The 22,450-nt window shown below is 40.5% G+C and overlaps 1 protein-coding gene across 4 annotated transcripts in view; it reads left to right on the forward strand.

The window, feature by feature from the left end:
- ANKS1B (ankyrin repeat and sterile alpha motif domain containing 1B) overlaps positions 1-22,450 on the forward strand; it is an 81,459-nt gene that overhangs the window by 55,055 nt on the left and 3,954 nt on the right. For 2 of the 4 annotated variants that reach the window (XM_075856079.1, XM_075856078.1), the window contains exons 4-7: positions 2,149-2,229; positions 3,224-3,295; positions 18,213-18,299; positions 21,931-22,068. In XM_075856079.1, the coding sequence (XP_075712194.1) occupies positions 2,149-2,229; positions 3,224-3,295; positions 18,213-18,299; positions 21,931-22,068 (378 nt within the window). The remainder of the gene's footprint in view (positions 1-2,148; positions 2,230-3,223; positions 3,296-18,212; positions 18,300-21,930; positions 22,069-22,450) is intronic. The other 2 variants (XM_075856081.1, XM_075856080.1) reach the window with 1 other exon arrangement.

Consider the following 22,450-nt stretch of genomic DNA (forward strand, 5'->3'; position numbering starts at 1 on the left):
AAGAACTGATATGAATGAACTCGCTTAGTAATGATCTTTAATGTTTTCTAATTTATTCATCAAGACGTATAGAAGATCACCTGTTGTCTGCTGACAGTAAAGGCTGCCATTTTGGAAGTTGAACCAATATTAATTAAATGACATAATTTATTTATATAATACACTTATGAAGTATTATTCGCTGAAGAGTGGAAAGATTGTACTATCATGGCTATTAGTCCAGTCTACAACATGTTTGCCCCCACTGTATGGGTGAATGTCTAAAATATTGTGCTGATTGATTTCTTAATATATCTTTATTAGGGTCGGAGCTCTATTTTTCTGATATAGACCTCCAACTCTACTGCATAGATATAGTTAAATTATAAAATTCTGGGTGCTGTAACCACCACTAGAGGGGGCTTTTATTGTTGAGTTCAATGTATGAACAATATGCAGTATACTCCTGAGCTCCCTCTAGTGGTGGTTGCAGGAAGCCAGAAGTTTATAATTTAACTTTATTTCTATGAAAGAGATTTGAAGTTCTGGATTAGAAAAACAAAGCATACAGATATATTAGGAAATTAATCAGCACCCAAGCTTGGACCTATTTAGATTTAAAGACAAAATGAAATGGTTTATTTGATGAATCCATCTTAGTTTTAAGTTTTCCAACCTATATAAATTCTTGTGTATCAATAATGTTTAATTTTTTTCTCTTCATTTCATTCTGTCTAAAAGTATTATCTTTTAGGTTATATAGTATATACAATTTCTGGCACTTTATCTTTAGACGTCTCCTGCCCAGGACTCTGGTTACCCAACCTCACTTTCCTCTCCCGTTTGTGATCCTTCAATTCCTTTGCTCCTACAGATTCCCTTTTCCCATTCCCTGTTATGCATATTACCTCCTTTAGATCTTCACCCTCAAGGGTCATTCTCATTGGGTTCATTCCGGGAAGGCGCCAACGGTGCCAATGCATCCCTGCTTGAAATGAGAACCTTTGCATTTTCTATACTCTTGGAATGAAACAGAAGCTGCTGGGTATTCTTTAACACAGCATGGGCTTTTATGAATACTGATGCTCAATAATAAAAAAAATTAAAATCCATAGAAGTTAGCAATTCAAGCTAAATTTCAGCCATAATTCCATTGACTGGTATTGGTTACATCTCATTTTTCTTTCTCTAGTCTTCATAAAAACTCTTAAATGGGCCTTATCATGATGATTGATGACCACATTGCTTTAAGTCATTGCCATAATCTCACTACTAGTGAGTCGGGAAGGTTAGCACAATGAGATTGCCCAATAGACAATTAAAATGTCATAGAATTTTTTAGTTTATTTATATTTCCGTACTTTTTCTTAAATTTGATCTGTCTCTGTCAATTTTATTTCAATGCAAGCTCATCTGGCAATGACAAAAAAAGAAATGTGACTTCAATGTGAATATCATTTTACCCACCTCACATTTATACTATGCACTAAAGATCACCATTTTCACCTAGACATACAAAACCCATTTGGATTTAGAAAAGGCGTGAATATTTTTGAAAAAAATAAAATTAAAAACAGGGTGAAGTTCTTGCTTTGACACCTTTCACTGCTTGGATTCTCAGTGGTGAAGGGTCAACCTAACCACCAAACTTATTTCTCTGGAAGATTTGAACCTTTTTGAAATTGGGTTTTCAGACCAGACCAATAATGAGTGTTCATTTCATTAGTATTGATATATAAATTAAGCCAAAAAAGGAAAATGCAGATCCAGAGAAATAAAAAGAAAATCTCCTTTGTTTATTTTTTACTTGAGTAAAAATAATGGTATTCTGGCACTGCCCCTCCATAACTTTCATTATTAAAGATAACCGGCATAGGGATAAAAATGTCACTGTTATTAAAATAAAAAGTTCCAACATAATGGCGGCCATTATTTAATTTCTGATTTGTCAGCCTATGAAAAGGTCATGTCACACAGCATGGGACAGTGAGGTACACCATTGGAAATGCATGTTAATCATGGACAGGGGCAAGATGCTTTAAGGCCTTTTCTCTAGAGTAATTGTTATTTTTATACACAAATTTTGTTTGATCCATCAAAAAAATAAAATAAAGGATTCCTTTGTTTGTCTAGTTTCAGAAAATGTCTAGTATGTTTTTCTTTGTTTAGAGCATGCCATTTGGGGGAAAGTATGGACCCATATTAAAACCCGTTGCTCACCCCCAGTGTTCCTGGTCTGAGATGATAAAGGTATATAGTGCACTTATATTTACTTCACTTTGTTACGTGTTAGGTAAAACAGAAAAAAATCAGAAGATGTCTTGTTAAGATTGACCCCAGGTACAGCAGTTTTGTCAAAGCTGATGGGTATTATTTTATGTTATCCGTTATCATATTAACATAATTTCCTTCATAAGTATTGCATTGATAAAGCAAAAGGGACAAATGCGGACCCCATCGCTGTACCATATGATTTCAAAATAATCTATTTAATTTTACAACTATTTTAATATAATATGTTACACAAATTGGTTGGCATATGGGAAATGTATTGTGGCAATCAATTGTCTAGTAACATATATTGTATCTAGCTTATATATTAGGGAATTTTGCCACAATCACTAGTATTAGCTGATAACATAACTTTAATGACTGGTCTTACCTCTTCACTTATGACATATCTGTTTATTAGTTCTGTAGACTACATAATGGGGGAGATTTATAAAAACTAGTGCAAAAGAAAAATGGAAAGTTTATCCATAGCAACCAATCAGGTCACTCCTTTCAATTGCAATCCAATGTAAATAAGTAGCACCTGGAATCTGATCGGTCATCATGGATCACACCGCTGTTTTTGGTTGTACTAGTTTTATTTTTTTGTCTTTCTTTTATTTGATAAATCTCCCCCCCCCCCCCCCCCGCATAAATCTTAACCCTGCATAATAATTTTTATGGAGCAAGGAAACTATCATTAGATTTGGTATATGCTGTAGTTGACTTGCTGACTGGCAGGGTTGATTGATATTTTGTAATTACAATGTGATGTGAGATGTTGTATTTAAACTTTTTTTATTGTTATTGTTGTTAGTTGATCAGTGGGTTTTCTCCAGTGATTGCGTCATTCCATTCACCATATTTATTTCAAAATATATTGACGTGCTAGCACTCTGTCTTACACGGACTAGTCCATTATATGTTCTGATGTGTTTTTTCATCATCCATCTAAATTTGTTTTATTTTTTAGTATTTAGGATCAATGCTGATAAAGGAATTGAGAGGAACAGAGTCAACACAAGACGCCTGCTCGAAAATGAGGGTAGGTTACTAGATACAACATCACTTTTCTATGCACATTTTCCATGAGTTTATTTTGAAAATTCAGATTTTTCAATAGAATTTTTATTTTTGGGATTTTGTATATATATATATATATATATATATATATATATATATATATATATATATATTGAAATTGTGCCTGCCGATTACCCTGTTATAAAAATTGGGTTTTTACAAAGACATACTTTTCTCAGAAAGTGGGAGCAATACATTTTGTTATCTAAATGACAAGGCTTGCAACGTGGGCACCTGCATTTTGGACTTAATGCCCACTAAACATGTCAAGAGCAATTATATAAATGTGCCAGTCAAGTACTGCCCACTGCTTGCATTACTATGCATGGTGGATATGATTTCTATTTAGAAGGAGAAAGGCCTCATCCAAAGTTGTGTACACAGAGCCTGTACGGTGGCATAAGAGTCCTTATGGTTCTAAAATGCCCACTGAACATGCCACTGCTTCTGTGTGAGAATACCTCCATTTGATTGGTAGAACATACCATATGTTTTTTTTTTACCGATTTTTTTTATACATCTGTATGAAAGTGGAGGCATACAATGGTACAATATACTGTAGAACTGTAGATATGTATGGGTGCGATATTATGGAGCCATACAACGCACTCCCATAATGCAGCAATGGGCACGAGCCCTTTGACAGGAATTAAGAAAATTCTGTACATCTTAGGAGCCTATTAAAAAAAAGTCCACGGGTTACTTTGCTCTTCCTGTGGCCTTGAAATAGTTTGCTTTTCCTCTGTGCAATGTGAAAATAATTCTCCTTTTGCTACCTGGAAACCATAAACAAGAATCTTGTTGCTGCTGATGGATCTTATTGCATTTATTCAAAACTAGTGTAATGGAAAAGAACTTGGCTCAATCAGATTGCTGCATTTCTTCTCCAAACAACCTATAAAAAAAAGCAGAGCTGGAATCTGTATGATTTTATGGGCAACTTCTTTACTTTTTGCTTGCACTAATTTTGGTACATCTCCCCTCTCTCCAGACAGAATAACCATAGTGCTGTCTTTTGGCAGAGGCGTAGCTAGGTTCACCAGCACCCGGGGCAAAGATTCATTTTGGCGACCCCCCCAACCTCTTTCCTGACATCTCCTTCCCCCTCGCCGTGTTTGTTTTCTCTACCAATCGACGTGTCATTGCTTTTTATGTAACACATTTGTACATCTTACAAGCAATATGGTTCTATACACAACACCAGAACCAAGCTCAGCACATAAATACAGCACCAGCACAAATACAGCTCAATTTAGTGCAACCCCTGCTGTATAGGTTTGTACGGCGTAAAACTACAGCTCCCAGCATGGCCCGAACAATCGTGAGGATATGCTGGGAGATGCCGTTTCACAAAAATAAATCCTATCATAATCATCTCACTGCAGATCATACAGTGACTACATTACTGACTAGAGGCAGAATAAACATTTACATTAAGTGACTCACAGGTGACGTCTCAGATTCTAGTTATTTTTCTCCATCCGGTCCAGACCTCTATGGTGGCTTCTCCCGGTCACAGCCCATTTCTGCAGTTTGCCGCTCACATGTCTTCAGCTTCTCACTTTACCAACATTTCTACACCTATAAATAAATAAAAAGTTATTATACCACACACACTACACCCCTAAATATAATAGCACCATACACTGCACCTCTAATTATAATAGCACCATACACCGTGTCCCACACACACACTGTGCCCCCTGTAGATAGTGCCTGCCATAGAGCCCCCTGTAGATAGTGCCTGCCATAGAGCCCCCTCTAGATAGTACCCCCATATAGCCCACCCCTGTATATAGTGTCCCACAAATAACTCCCCCTATAGTGCTCTACAGATAGCCCACCCCTGTATATAGCCCCCCTGTAGATATAGCCTACCACTGTATATAGTGCTCTACAGATAGCCCACCCCTGTATATAGCCCCCTGTAGATATAGCCCACCCCTGTATATAGTGCTCTACAGATAGCCCACCCCTGTATATAGCCCCCTGTATATAGCCCAGCCCTGTATATAGTGCTCCACGTATAGCCCAACCCTGTATATAGCCCCCCTGTACATCTAGTCCACCCCTGTATATAGTGCTCCACTAGATAGTCCACCCCTGTATATAGTGCTCCACATATAGCCCACCCCTGTATATAGTGCTCCACATATAGCCCACCCCTGTATATAGCCCCCTGTACATATTGTCCACCCCTGTATATAGTGCTCCACTAGATAGTCCACCCCTGTATATAGTGCTCCACTAGATAGTCCACCCCTGTATATAGTGCTCCACTAGATAGTCCACCCCTGTATATAGTGCTCCACAGATAGCCCACCCCTGTATATACTATATACAGGGGTGGGCTATCTGTGGAGCACCATATACAGGGGTTGACTATATGTACAAGGGGGGTATATACAGGGGTGGGCTTTCTGTGGAGCACTATAGGGGGAGATATTTGTGGGATACTATATACAGGGGTTGGCTATATCTACAGGGGGACTATATCTACAGAGTGGCTATATACAGGGGTGGGCTATATACAGGGGGGACTATATCTACAGGGGGGGACTATATCTACAGGGGTGGGCTATATCTACAGGGGTGGGCTATATCTACCGGGGTGGGCTATATCTACATAGCCCCCCCTGTAGCTATAGCCCACCCCTGTATATGGTGCTCCATAGATAGCCCACCCCAGTATATAGCCCCCCCCTGTAGATAGACACCCCCCGTAGATAAAGTCCCCCTTGTAGATGAAGTCCCCCCCGTAGATAAAGTCCCCCCCGTAGACAAAGTCGTCCCCCCTGTAGATACAGCCGCACACTTTTATTACAATAAAAAAAAACAAAAAAAAAAAAACAATTCAAACTCACCTTATTCCCGCTCCCACGCCGTCCGGCAGCCATGGAGACCTGCTCTCTTCTGCGCAGGTCTCCTGGGGGTTGAACGCAGCGTCTATGAAAGGCGCTGATTGGCTGGGCAGGATGACTTTCCCTGTCAGTCAGCGCCTTCCATCGACGGAAGCGTCACTGGTACAAAAGGTACCAGTCGCTTCATTCGTGGGAAGGCGCTGAATGGCCGGGCACGGAACGTGCCCGGTCATTCATTGCTTCTAATTATACCTGTGTCCTTGCGACACAGGTACAATTATAGTGCAGGAGGAGGGGGCGCTGGCGCCCCCCTCTAAGCTGCGCCCGGGGCACATGCCCCGCCTGCCCCCCCCCTAGCTACACCCCTGCTTTTGGAGTATCTGGGGTCAGTACTGAGGCCTTTTCTCATCCTTACAAACATTATAATACCAAATTGCAGGACATTTGTCTGAACCGCCCTTGTTTCACCCTGCAGCGCCCCCATAATAGACTAAATGCCCATTTTAATGCTCATTTGCATAAACCACACCCCTTTAAAGGTCCAGTTCTCTGGACTCTTAGCAGGTATGCAGTATCGGTAGCCGATATTTGAATTATTTTGCTATTGTTTATAATCTGAATCTACGTATTATGTAAATAATAAAGGTGTGTTGTACCTTTTTCGGTAACGTTGGACTTGTCAAGAATGATTTGTTTTCTCACTTTTAGCATTTACTGGAATTTAACTAACACATTTATCATTACAAAGCAAATATAAAATAAACCGGCAGGGAGGCACTTATTTTCCCTGACTGCGGAAATCAGTTAATATTTTGATCATTAGTAGTAGAATTTTGTTGTTGGTGAAATAGTTGGGGAATATGCAGGAATGATTTGCTATGCAACTGTAAAGATAAGTTGTATCCCATACCTTGCTGGCTCAGTGGTTAGCACTGTTGCCTTGGGTTTCAATCTCACTAAAGATGCCAAGGGAGGGCATCAACCAGCCACTCTGCCTTGGTCAGAGTATTCAGATATAGGACTAGGGCAGCTAACAAAATCTTTGCCCAGGGTAAAGTGAATTACAACTAGGCGACCTAGGCTATCTTCTTCGTGACCCTGCACCTCCACATATAGACCTTAGTCAGTTGTGTCATTCACTTATCCTATCATGCTCTGTAGCAATAGAAGAGTTGAGAATGACGTGATCAGATTTAGCCTCCATGAAGCTCCAAGCTCTGTGGAAAGCAGTACTGAGTAAGGGTCCTTTGTTTGTTTAGATTTTGTGCCCGCTAACGAGCGCCAATTGACAATACAGCATCTCGATTGGCAATCGCTTGATCAGAATGTATAGGGACGAATGATGCATACATTTGCTTCTTGTCAGCAGCTCACACAGGGAGATGTGCTGCCCACAAGCAACAATTTTTCTGGCCGCATAAAAGATCTGATCAGCCGACAGATGAAAGTTTGCTTGTTTGTCTACTAATTGCTGCCCTGTTTACACAGGGCAATGATTGGGAACTAGCGTTCCTACGAATGCCTGTGTGCCTCCTACGAATGCCTATGCGCCCGATCATTGACCTGTGTGAGAGGGTCTTAAAGTGGTTGTCAGATTTAGAAAACCCATTTTCAAATATACTATTAAGACATTCTTAAAAAAAAATGGGGGTCTCCTGTTCAGGATTCTTATCTATTAGCCAGAGCAGAGAGTGGCTACAAAGAGTGTCTCTTGCTGTGGTGGAGCCAGCATCTTCATGCTTTGCATGGACCGCCCAATGATTTAAATGGGAACTGTGCAATGCTTCATTTGTCCTGTGGTGGTGCTGCAGGGAAAATTAACACTTGCTGCTAAGTTCCCTCGCAGATCATAGCTGATCGCTGGATGCCGCTGCAGCGGCACAACCTGTCATCAGCTTATCTTTGAAGGACCATTCTAACACAAAGGAATTGCTTAAAGTGGACAACCCCCTTAAGGAGGTGGGTGAGCATGTTGCATTTTTAATTAACCAAATTTTCTAAATATTTCCACGTCCGATGCCAGTTAAAGTGGAGTTGGCCACTAAACCCAATAGAGAAGGCTAACAAGCCAGTCTTCATTGGCTAGGGTATTTAGATCCAGGGTTACGGCAGCAGACTGAATTTTTCCCCAAGGAAAGCCTAGCTACAACTCTCCATACATGTATATATAATATTATGTAAATATAAATTGAGGTGGATTTAATATAAAGCTTTGCCCCTGAGCTGTGATTGATGGGTTTTTGGCTCAGGGTACCCCCTCCAAATATAAATAAATTAAATAATTGAAGTCTCTTTGGTTGCTTAGCAATAATTCATGATCGAGGTAGAAAAAATGCTGAAAATATTTTCACAGCAAGTGGATGACCTGGTTTCTATTTTGATGGATTGACAACTTGTGTTTCACACCGTTTTATGCTCTTTTCGAAAAATTAGGTGTGAGAGCAAAATATCAAAGGTCATTTATGAACCCAGGCAACACATTTATACTGTACTAGAAAAACGTTCACACAGAGGATTTTTATGCATAAGAACTAACCCCAAACCTTTTTGCCCCCATGATGCCCAGAGTGCCCCACAGTAAGTGTCGGCCAGAGAGCCCCCATAAGGACAACCAGAGTGCAGCCTTAATCACAAATCACGGATTGGACTACCACTAAAAAGTAATCTTTATTATACTATTAAAAAGCAACATAAAAAATTTAGAAATACATAAAAAGGATAGTGGGTTAAGGGAAAGGGTTAAGATATCAGGGGAACTACAAACTTTTCCTGCTGCCACACTTATTACTATGCTACCTAGATCAGCATCATGCTGCAATACACAATGCATTCGGAAAGTATTCAGACCCTTTAGATTTTTTCACATTTTGTTATGTTCAGGCCTTTTGCTAAAATAAAAAAAATTCAGGTATTTCAACCCCCATTTTGCACTTAATACCCCATAATGACAAAGTGAAAACAGAATGTTAGAAATCTTTGCTAATTTATTTAAAAGGAAAAAACTAAAATATTGCATTGACATAAATGTTCAGACCCCTTACTCAGGACTTAGTTGAAGCACCTTTGCAGTGATAACAGCCTCCAGTCTTCTTGGATATGATGCCACAAAGTTTGCACATCTGTATTTGGGGATTTTCTTGCATTCTTCTCTGCAGATCCTCTCAGGCTCTGTCAAGGACGGGGACCGTCGGTGGACAGCCATTTTCAGGTCTCTCCAGAGATGTTTGAGTGGGTTCAAGTCAGGGTTCTGTCTGGGCGACTCAAGGACATTCACAGGGTTGTCCCTAAGCCTCTCCTGTGTGGTCTTGGCTGTGTGCTTAGGGCCATTGTCTTGTTGGAAGGTGAACCTTCGGCCCAGTCTGAGGTCCAGAGCACTCTGGATCAGGTTTTCATTAAGAATATCTCTGTACTTTGCTCCATTCATCTTTCCCTCAACCCTGACCAGTCTCCCTGTCCCAGTCGCTGAAAAACACCCCCACAGCATGATGCTGCCACCACCATGCTTCACTGTAGGGATGATATTGGGCAGGTGATGAGCAGTGCCTGGTTTCCTCCAGACATGATGCTTAGAATTGAGGCCAAAAAGTTCAATCTAGGCTTCATCAGACCACAGAATCTTGTTTCTCACATTCTGAGACTACTTTAGGTGCTCTTTTTGCAAACTCCAGGCGGGCTTTCGTGTGTCTTTTACGAAGGAGAGGCTTCTTTCTGGCCACTCTGCCATGAAGCCCCGATTGGTGGAGTGCTGCAGTGATGGTTGACCTTCTTGAAGTCTCTCCCACCTGCACACAGGATCTTTGTTGTTCAGCCAGAGTGACTATTGGGTTCTTAGTCACCTCTCTTACCAAGGCCCTTTTCCCCCGATTACTTAGTTTGGTGGGGCGGACGCTCTAGGAAGAGTCCTGGTTGTTCCAAACGTCTTCCATTTAAGAATTATGGAGGCCACTGTGCTCTTTTGAATTTTTTCGTACCCTTCTCCAGATTTGTGCTTCCACACAATCCTGTATCTGAGCTCTGCAATCAGTTCTTTCCTCCTCATGGCTTGGTTTTTACTCTGATATGCATTGTCAGCTGTGAGACCTCATATAGACAGGGTTGTGTCTTTCCAAATCATGTCCAATCAAATGAGTTTACCACAGGTGTCTTCAATCATGGTGTAGAAACATTCCAAAGATGATCTAGAGAAATGGGAGACCCCAGAGCTAAATTTCAAGTGCCGTAGTAAAGGGTCTGAATACTTATGTCCTAGCAAAATGTGAGTTTTTGATTTTTGATAAATTTGCAAAAATGTCTAAAATTCTGTTTTCGCTTCGTCATTATGGGGTATTGAGTCCAGATTTATTTTAGCACAAGTCCTTAATGTAGGGGCAATAAAATATTTTATGCAAAATAATGACTTTTTTTTTTGGGACATTTTTATTTATTTATTTTTTTTGTTCCCTTTTTTTTAAATCCCATTAAGGGATAAGTTTATTTATAACATTATTTTTTACTTATAATATATTAACATACTCCTGTATGCTAGTACATTACACTGTGTCACTATGACACAGGCTGCTGTTAGGGCAGCACATAGTGTGCCGAACAGCAGGCTTACTGAACAGACACCCCTGGAGTCCTTTGTAGGTCCCCAGGGCTGACTGCAGAGAGAGTCGCTGCTGTTTAATCACGTCACCGGGTTTCCAGTGACGTGATCAAAGAGAGGAGTTCCCTTTGATCATGCCGCGGTCACGGACCGTGGCGATCAAAGGGTTAAACAGCTGGTGTCCGAATGTTTTTCGACTATAGCTGAATTTAGCAGGCTTCTCTAAGATCAGGAGCTGATACTTACAGCTCCTGCTTAGAGGATGAGCTCACAGGAGCGCTCATCAGCCTCTTCTAGAGCGACGCCAAAAGACGAAGCATCTGCACCGCCTGCCATCAAAAGACGGTGGGCGGTTATTAAGGAGTTAAAAATCAGAAATAGCTGCTGGAAGCTGTAAATCAGTTTCTATGATGAGGAAAGAAGCTTCTTCAGAGTCCTGTACAGTAAGTACACAGTGTACCAGAAAAATAACATGGAGCCGTCCTCAGCTAGTGCCCAAAGGAGCAACTTAGCATATAGGGAGCCCATTGTACCTTGAGGGACCGCTGTATTTCACAGGGAAAGATTTGATGGTGCATCTTCGGAGAATATTGATCCATCATTCTGGAAGTTTTGATTAGTGATACATTATACTTTATATTGTGCAACTTTACTATTAGTATGGTGTTATTTATATAGCCGATTGTTTACTATTTGGGAATAATAGAGGGATATTTGGGTATAATTTCTGAAATAATATAGGTCTACTGTGGTATTTATATAAATCAGATATTTTCCCTCTGATTTTTCAGTATTTCATTATTAGTAGTGATGTTTTAGAGAGTCATAGGCCCAGGATCTGAAGTTGGTACACCCTGATCAGGGTCACTGTCCCGCTGTTGTAGGTAGCATAGTCATTAGGGTTGTAGCAGTTACCAGTACCCCTCCCTCCTAACCGGCTAACTATCTAATGTATTCCTACATTTACTTTTGATGTTGCTTGTAATAGTATAATAAAGGTTACATTTTAGTGGTAGTCAAATCTGGGACAGCTTTCTGACAGCAGTCTAGTCAAGTCTGTGATTTTACCCATAATCATGGCCAGAGAGCTCCTACAATCAGTGACAGCAAGAGTGCCCTAATAATGACAGCAAGAGTGCCCTAATAATGACAGCAAGAGTGCCATTAATAATGACAGCAAGTGTGCCCTAATGATGACAGCAAGAGTGGCGGGGGGCACAAACAATGACCAATCAGAGCGCCCCAGATTGCCCGCAGTGCCACTTCCTTCCCATAAGCAGAAATCAGTGCCAGGAGTGTAATGGCAGACGTAGGCATTTTTTTTACTCCACTTTATATCTAGATTTAAATGTGAAATTTTGTTAAAAGTACAATTATGCTTTAAAGAGGACCAGTCACTAGATCATACTGGATAACTGACCTGAATAGCGCTGTCTCCCTGATTCCAGCTGTGTTTTTTTTATTCTGGACCCCCCATTCCAATGATATGGCCCACTGTTGTGTTGGCTCCCTATATGTTAATTTGCTCTAGTTAACAGGGTGGAGCTAGCTTCCCTGTCTCTGATGCTGACCAATCAGTGCGCAGCAGCTTTAGGGTAGTTCACGGCCTGTTGGATAACTACATCAAATCAGCATAGAGGAAGCCAACACTGCAGTGGACCATATCTCTGGGGGTCCATAAAAAAGAAACAGCGCTGGAATCAGGGAGACAGCGCTATTCAGGAACCAGTTCAACATATATGACCTAATCACAGGTCCTTTTTACGATCACATTTTGGAGCCACTTTAAAGAAAATATTAGACAATATGTAAAAATACTATCAGAAATTTTTTGTTTCCCTATTGGTACATGTTCCACTTGGTCGCCCTTAAGGGATCTATGATGCGGTTAATTTTAGTCATTTGCCCTATTGTCGGGGCCAGGTTTTGTGGCTGTAATATACTGTAGGTGCAAAAATGCACCCTATTATGCTTGTGTAAAACTGGCCTTACAGTCCAACACCTGTGAAGACCACATCCCTTTGCAGGTTCTCATGTCTAATTTAAATGGGGATAAGCCCACCTGGAATGGGCCCACTTTTCTCCAAGGACCCCATAGGAGTCACATGTGCTGACTCTATGGTTTGTACCCCACTGGCCTTTGTCTGTTGACTGGGTTGAAGGGTGTCTGCAGAAAAATACTAAAGAGAGTATAACATTATGATGATAACATTATGGCAGGGAGTTAGTATTTATGCAATTCCCAAAAGGTCCAGCTTATAATGTCCTTTAGCTCTTGTCGCGTATGCCAATGTTGTAAGATTTCTAGTCTGAGCCTACCTATTAATTTTTTTTTTATACAGGCATGTACATAAAGGGATCCATAGCGATAAATATAAAAAAAGCGAGCAGTCCGCTATTATACACGGTCCTGTCCCATTATAATGTGACATTATACAGACGTCTTATTCTTACATAATAAATACACAGCCGCCTGCCAGTGTTATGGATAGACTGAAGTGAAGGGCAGACTTAGTACTCCGGTTACTTTGAGAAAATGAGACAATTGGCCGCTGCAGTGAAAAAAAAAATCAATGTATCTCCTGACAATTCCCAAACGGGGTTCAAGCGCAAGCCCTTTTCTTTCAAAGCACTATAAACACATTGATTTTCATTATAGGGCTGTACACTATTACTTTCATTTTTCACTCCTTTGAGGGAAAAGTATCCGGTGGGTTTATTAAAGCCAGAGATTGAAAAGAAACGAGATTCGCTGTCAGCGAACTGGAGGTTTTAGCAGGTGACATCCCATAATACCGACCCCTGGAGGGTTCTGTTTTTCTTTTCAAAAGATTAATTCAGACAAATGATCTTGATTAGTCCTTGTGCATTAAAGATGTTGCTCCGCTCAGGATAGACACTGCCTTTGTTCGCTGTTTTTATTCATTTTTATTTTTTCGTACTTCATTAGTATTTTTAACATTGACTTTTAAATATTTCAATGTAAACTCTAAAGTTATTATAGTCAAGGTGGATTGAGAATATGTTATACAATTGGAGGTATTCATACTCAGAAAACAAAAGATAAAACTTTCACGGGGTAGCCGCAATTCAGACTGGATGTTTTAAAACTATAGTTATGGTGTATGGCTCTGTTCACATCTGTGATTTGGTTTCCATTATAAATGGATACCACAGGTATGACGGATACCACAGGTGCCTGACAGACGCTATTGACTTATAATGGGGTCCTTCGGGTTCCGTCATTGTAATGGGAAGATTGGCGCTGCAAGAAAACGACGGGCACCACGATAGAATCCAATGAACCCCAAGTCAAGTCAATGTGGTCTATCAGGCGCCGGTGGTAGCCGTCAAACTTTGTCTTTGGTTCCCGTCAAATCTGATGGAATCTGCGAGAGAGGCTCTAAACAAATCCTCCGATCCAGATGTGAACAGATCCTTAAAGTAGGTCGAACTATCTGGTTTCAGTAGGGTCAGCTCAACTGTCAATAACAGGTTTTATGATATTTATTTGCCACTCAGTAGCACGACACCTCTGTAAATTACAAGACGTAGCGACCCTTTAGCTAAAACAGCCCAATGTAAAACATAGTTTGTGTTTTTATTTCCATATTCCACCCACATTCTAAAAATATACTTGTAAGTTAATTGGCTTTTTATTAAAATAGAACATGTACGTGTATACCTGACTTAGACAAATTAGTTTGTGTCCCACAGGGGAGAAGTACCAATCTGAGTGAATCTATTATATCTACACTGCATGCACAAAATTGCAGTCACTGAAACTCGGGATGGCGTATGGTTCCCGTAACCAAGTTCTCTAATGATATAATAAACTGACCTAATGGATATGTTCGTCCATCTTTACAACATATTTTTTTTCATTCTAGTTCTAATGCATCTAAAATAATAAATATTAAGCAACTTTGCACATGGTTTTAATAAAAACATCCTACCATTCTGTGTATGCAGCTCCTACGCAGACCTATGGTTTTAGCCTACAAACAAATGCTAAGTAGTCTGATCCTGTAGTCATGTGTTAGGGTATGTTCACACGGCAAATTTTCGGCCATTTTTCGGGCCGTAAACGGCCGAAAAATGGCCGGACAATTGGAAGCAGAACGCCTCCATACATCTGCCCATTGATTTCAGTGGGAAAAAAGGCGTTCTGTTCCGACGGGGCGTTTTCTTACGTGACTATTTTTAAAAACGGCCACGCAAAAAAACGCCCGCGAAAAAGAAGTGCATGTCACTTCTTAAGCCATTTCTGGAGCCGTTTTTCATTGACTCCATAGAAAACAGCACCAAAAACGGCTGTCAAAAAATGCAGCGAAAAATGCGAGTTTGATTAAAAAATGGCAGAAAATCAGGAGCTGTTTTCCCTTGAAAACAGCTCCATATTTTCAGAAGTTTTTTAGTAAGCGTGTGAACATACCATCACTCCCTTCTGTCTCCTAGTTCTTAAGAAACAAAACTAAATAGCAAACTAAGAGCAGCAAGTATGACTATAGGATCAGACTACACAGGGTTTGTTTGTAGTCTGTTACCATGGTGACACATAGGTCTACATAGGAACTGTAGACATAAAATGGTAGGATATTTTTAATCAAGATTATTTGCAAATTTGCTTCATTTTGTATTTATTTATTGGGATTTATAGAGATCTCTACACATGATGCCTTTTCTTGAGGTCCCTAAGTATTCCCTGAATTGGTGTCTGATCCCAGATCAGCAGAATGCATAGCGTCATAGTTATAGCAATGGTAAATTGGGAGAGTGAGAATTTTTAACCCTTTATCACTATCTCCAATCTGCAACGACAGCACACTATATAAAGGGGGATTATTTAATTGCTAGTAGCATAAATATATTGTGCAACACACGTCATTTTTGGAACATGAAATCTGATTTCTTCACCAAGCAGCAATATTGGACAATCTCAGTAGAAAGCAGTATGTTTTTTGACTATGGAAATTTTTTTCTAATTTTTGGGAAAAACTAAGAAAATGCATGCAAACTACTTTTAATATCATAAGATGATCAAAATAGAAGACTTGCTGTGTCGGCAAAACTTGTTAATAGGCAGATTCATTTTCCAGCTGATGCACCAGATTTTCAGCTCTAAAGCTTTTTATTGGTCATAACGGATGATTTATAGGGAGCTTTATGTCTACCATGAAGGAGACCTGACAGAAGAAATATGTACATAATGTCGATCCAAGTTCATATGAATGTTTACATCCTGATTGTCTTATATATTGTAAGTTATGTGCGTATATATGGACACATTGATGTGGATGGTGATTTGAATCCATGTCCCAACACTAAGGGTATGTTCACAAGGCTTATTTTCAGCTGTTTTTCGGGCCGTAAAGGCCCCGAAAAACGGCTAAAAATACGGAGGCTGAATTCCTCCAAACATCCGCCCATTGATTTCAATGGGAAAAACTGCGTTTTGTTCCCACGGGGCGTTTTTTTTACGCGTCTGTAAAAGGGGGTGGGGTAATAGCGGGGTTCACTGGTTAGTGTCACCCACTATTACTACCTCCTTTATTATCAGGGTCACTAGGGTTATGCCTAGTTCCCCTACCTTTTCCTTATAGGTCAATCTAATTGCTTTTGCTGCTACTCAAGGGAATAAGACCTTATAGTAAATAAAGATATTTATTATTTATTTATTTATTAACATACAGTAATCACTCTCATATATAAAATACAGTAACTAATCACAGTACAGTATAAACACGGTATCACAATCCTAATTATACCGCCACCCACTTACCTAAACATACATAGAAGTTACGTTAGAACACAATACACAAAGTTACTTGTAATTCTCACACTCTCACTATCTCTGTCCCACTCCCTCCTAATATAACTGTCCCTGTACACTAAGTGCTAATAATCAGGTAAAAGGGACAACAGTGGGAAGGGTTAAATGTTTCAAGGGTTAACCAGGGATACAACAGTGGATGCACAGGTCAGCAAGGGGTTAACTCAGGGACGGCAAGGGGTAGTATGGGGTAACTTAGGGCAGCAATGGGTTAACTTCAGGGACTGCAAGGGTTAACTTCAGGGACTGCAAGGGTTAACTTCAGGGACTGCAAGGGTTACTATGGGACAGCAAGGGTTAACTCGGGGACAGCAAGGGTGAATAGGGACTCAGGGGCACCAAGGGTTACTCTGGGACAGCAAGGGTTAACTCAGGGCAGCAAGGGTCAACAGTGACTCAGGGCAGAAAGGGTTAACAGGGACTCAGGGGCACCAAGGGTTACTCAGGGAAGAAAGGGTTAACTTAGGGACAGTAAGGGTTAACACAGGGACTCAGGGGCACCAAGGGTTACTCAGGGAAGCAAGGGTTAATTTAGGGACAGTACTCAGGGAGAGCAAGGATTAACTTCAGGGACAGCAGGAGGAGACAGGGAGAGAGAGTATCAAGTGTAGCTGTGTGTCCTGGTGGAGCAGAAGCAGGAGCTGGAGCAGGTCAGGAGACTGCAGGACAGGTAAGGCAGGCAGGTCCCAGCTGCTCCTCGTTGGTGGAGTGGTGAGGTGGTCTTCAGCTCCTGAGCGTACCGACGCAGGGCTATTTAACCCTGCCAGTACACTTGCAGTGGGGGACGAGTGTCGCTCTCCCCCGGCTAGCATGGGTCGGCATGGTGATAATATATCACCAGCCGACTCATGAGCGCCCGCGTGTAATCCCGTGCACTCGTAATACCGCGGGAGTGTGCGGGAGTGTCCGTGCGCACGGGAGATTTGAGATTAAACTATCTCCTGTCTCCATGGTTTCCAAACAAAGCAGGGCAATGCTAATTGTCCCGCTTTGTTTACAACCGTATTCATGACCAGGGCTGTGTTTCTACAGCCCTGGCACATGAGACATTATATGTATTATATATACACATATACATATTATGTACATATATATACATATATATATATATATACATATATATATATATATACACACATATATATATATATACATATATATATACATACATATACACATATATACATATATATATATATACAAATACATATATGCATAAAACGGGACACTTCCCTTTACAGCGTCCGTTTGTACAAACGGCGTATAAAAAAAGCCCCATAAAAAAGTAGTGCATGTCACTTCTTGAGCCATTTTTGGGGCCGTTTCTCATTGTCTCAATAGAAAAACAGCTCCAAAAACGTCCGTAAAAAAACGCATCAAGAAAACGCTTGATGCTTAAAAAACTGCTGAAATTCAGAGGCTGTTTTCTCTTGAAAACAGCTCCGTATTTTACAGCCATTTTTAGTTTAGCGTGTGAACATGGCCTAACACTGAACTTAAAGAGGATCTGTCACTAGTTTAGTAATGCCTTATCTCCTAGCGAATCTAAAAGGCGCTGTCACACTGATAATGCAATAACCCCAATTTTTTCTCTTCCTAGAAATCAACAGAACAAATGAAGAAAGTTCCAACAATCATTCTGTCAGTTTCATACAAGGGAGTGAAGTTTATGGATGCTGCTAATAAAGTGAGATTTTTTTTCCTTTCCTAGATATAAAAACTGTGCTTTGGTATGTGCCAGATTATCAAATGTTCTATTGACCTCTGGACTATTTCATTGTATGAGAATAGAAAAACAGTGGCACTCTTATCTATGGGCTGTGTCTGCATTTCAGTCCAATTCAATTAAATAAGACTAAGCTGCAATACCGGACACAGCCCATGAGCAAGAGAGGCACTGTTTCTGGAAGAAGGTAGCCATTTTTCCCTAATCTCATAAACCCCTTTAACTTTTTAGGTTGCATATCTCTGGAAAGACAGTCCAAAATAAAATGCCAAGTCTCCCTGCCATCCTGATTTGGTATCTATGTACATTTGTAAAAAAAATGATTTAGTCATTTCTTTGTTATACGTGTTTCTGCTTGACAACCAATTTGGCCTTCATTACTATTATCACAGACTTCGGAATTGGCCAAGTTATGCAGTGATACATCGTCCTAGATTTTTTCATAACTGATGTAATTTGCCATTCTGACCGCTAGAAGAGATGGTAAAAAACTAATTTTTACTGCTCTTTGAATGTATTTACCTCGTTAAAGGGATTGTCTCATCACAGACATGAAAGCCGCCACATCGATCAGCTGATTGACACTGATCTGGCTCCTGAAGAGGGGGAGATGCTGTCGGCTCCATATTTTACCTGCAGTGGCCACTACAGGGGAAATGTAGTATTACATGTGGCTATGCAAATGAATAGCAGCCCATGATCATCATATGGAAAGGGGTTGTTGGGAGGAGACAACACCTTCAATGACAATGCAAAGGTCATATCAGATGGCAGACTGTCTTGGCACACACCTGGGTATTCTGTGGAGGTAATTTTTAATCTACAGATTTTTGTAAGCCTGTGTTGCCACGATCATTATTCATAATGAGGTAAATGCATTATCATAATATCCCCACATCTCCAAGTCGCTTCATTAAACATCAAAACACTGCAGATGAGCCTGGTGCATTCAGGGAATATGAAATCATTTGTCATTGCGTAAATTCTTCACTGAGCCACTCAAGGTGAGAGAGCGTCACACGGAGCCGATTACCGGCGGCATACAAATGCGTGTACACAACAGAGAGCTCCAAACCTGCCTTGTATTCTGTAAACCAGGGTGTGAGTCACGGAAACATTCCCTCCTGGGACATAGAATCACTGCATTAAATCAGCAGAATATTCAGACTTCCAAATGGGATTTATTGTTATTATGAAAGCAGAGCGCCAAGACGACGAACATGGGACAGAGCAGGCCACCATTTGTAAAGTCGGATGTATTATGATTTGATATATTTAATATATTTCAGATTATTTGTGTAGTATTTATTTTTACTACTAACACTGCTGTTTAAAGGGGTTGTCCAGTATTTTTACCAGAAACAGCGCCACTCTTGTCCATGGATTGGTATTGCAGCTTTTCCGTATTGAAGTATATGAGGCCGAGATGCAATACCAGACACATCCCATGGACAACAATGGACATTTCTTTGATTGATAATTGCTTTGATTGACATCTTCTTACATCGCACGGCTTAAACTGACCGTACACATTCAGAGTCGGCTGGACATGTGGATTTTGGCAAGATGGACCCACCTATTTTTTCAATGGCTGCAGCCCGACTGTACCCTGACAGCAAGATGCATTTCAACATGCCAAATTCTTTGTTCCCACAGAACCAAGCCATCCTTTTTTTCTAATTATTATTATTTTTTAAATGACGTGGGGTCCCCCCCATTTTTTACAACCAGCCAGATACAACACAGCAGCAGGATAGCATTACAAGGGTGGGTAGGGCCACTGTTTTTCCCATACTACGGTGGCCGGCTATCACTACAGATGGTCGGGTACTTGATTGTACCCGGCTCTTCCCAGCACCCCTGGTGGCGGTGGGTACCGTGGTAATATTGGAGGTTAGTGTTAGCCTTTTTACCGGCTAACACTAAGCCCTGCCTTAGTAATTGACACTGTCAATCAGCCACCAGCTATTAATAAGGCAGAAGTAATAAAGGTTAAAAAAAAAATACAAAGACATAGAAAAATGATTTTATTTAAATAAAATAAAAAACACACAACCCTCGTTAACCGTTTTATTGAAAATTAAAAAAGCCGTCATCAAAGTAGTCCTCGAATCCGATGTAGTCCAACATCCGAACCTGTAAAAAAAAACATTAGTAACACATGCTGTAGGCTTAGATACAGGCCCCATGTGTGATACTGTCTGTTAGATCATGTATCTAAGCCTACCATAAGGTAAGCTTAGATACAGGGCCCCAGCAGAGAGTAATCTTATACTGTATAAGATTACTGTCTGCTGGGGCCCTGTATCTAAGCCTATTATGTGGTAGGCTTAGATACAGGGCCCATCAGACAGGATCACACATGGGCCATGTATCTACGCCTACCATGTGATAAGCTTAGATACAGGGCACAGCACACACGATCACACCATGTCTGCTGGGCCCTGTATCTAAGCCTAACACATGTTTTACTTACTCTCCTCTTCGGCTGTGGAGATCCTGACAACATCCAGCGCTGAGATGTTTTTGTCGCAGCGCACAGCGTCATAACATAATTATGACCTCCGCTGCGCTCAGGAACGGGGAGGGTAAGTATACTGTCAGTAACTATAGTAACAGGGGCCCGTGTAGTTTATTACATAGTCCCCAGTTACTATAGTAACTGTTTATAGACGTGGTGCGGGGGGCTTCGGGGTTCGCTCGAAATTGCGACCGATGTGACCAATATTGCTACACCATTATGTGGCAGTCGCTCTGGGATCCAGGGCGGTGGGCCGAAGATCTGGGGCTGTGGCCCCGAAAGCCCAGTGCTAGGGATGCCACTGCTGTGAATGTATTGTCAAATTTTTAAGGTGCCGAAGTAGCAGAGCCAGCCACAGCGTCCCCATAAAAGAGTTAGCTAATTTCCCCCATTACAGTGCCAGCCACAATGCCCCAATAACAAGTTCCAAGCTTTCCATTCCTGGAATGGACATGTGATTAAATGGGGTGTAGTTAAGTAAATAGCCACCAGAAACAAGACTGAGACCTACTGTGCTTGTTACTAAAAAAAATTCAGACCCCATAACCGAGATACAAGGTTGGTGGCCTAAGTAATCTTCCTCCATGTGACAATAAGGACACACACCTTCTCTGCATATATTTTTGTGTGCTATTTAAAGAGGCTCTGTCACCAGTTTAATACTTCTCTATCTCCTACCTAATCTAATAGTCACTTTGATGTAGATAACTACTGTTTTTTTTAAAAAACTTTTATTTTTGACCAAGTTATGAACATTTTAAGATTTATGCAAATTTGTTCTTAATGCCCAACTGGGCGTTTTTCTTTTTTACTTTTCACCAAGTGGGCATTGTAAAGCAAAGTAAAAAAACGCCCTGTTGGGCATTAAGAACAAATTTGCATAAATCTTTAAATGTTCATAACTTGGTCAAAAATAAAAGTTTTTCAAAAAACAACAACAAAAAAACAGTAGTTATCTACATGAAAGCGCCTATTAGATTAGGTAGGAGATAGAGAAGTATTAAACTGGTGACAGAGCCTCGATACTGGAGTGTGTTAGTATGGAAATGACTTTTGTTTTCTTTTACCCAGGCGATCATTGCTGAACATGAAATCCGCAATATATCATGTGCTGCCCAGGATCCTGAAGACCTCTCTACCTTTGCATATATCACAAAAGACTTGAAATCTAACCTCCATTATTGTCATGTTTTTACAGCTTTTGATGTGGTTAGTACTTGTCAATTTTTTTATTTTCAATACATAATAATTCAATATCAGTTATAAACAAGGGGGAGCTTATTGTATACTGTGTTATTACTGAGTTCCATGTATAAATAGTATTCAGTGGGCTCCTCAGCTCCCTCTAGTGGTGGCTGCAAGTAGCTAGAATTATATGGCTATAGAGGGGTTTTGGAGGTCTGTATCAGAAAAGTAGAGCCCCAAGCACTAGAAAGATATATTAAGAAATGAACCAGCACATAATTTTGGCTCTATTTAGGTTAAAAAAAAAACAGAATTGTGTTCAAGGGTGGACACATTCGCTTCAAGGCTTTTAAACAATTGCATTGTTTAATGGGTCAACTCTAAGTTTTTTGCCTTCGTGGCCACA

This window comes from Rhinoderma darwinii, chromosome 3 (assembly GCF_050947455.1).
Source record: "Rhinoderma darwinii isolate aRhiDar2 chromosome 3, aRhiDar2.hap1, whole genome shotgun sequence".
NCBI classification, from domain to species: domain Eukaryota; kingdom Metazoa; phylum Chordata; class Amphibia; order Anura; family Rhinodermatidae; genus Rhinoderma; species Rhinoderma darwinii.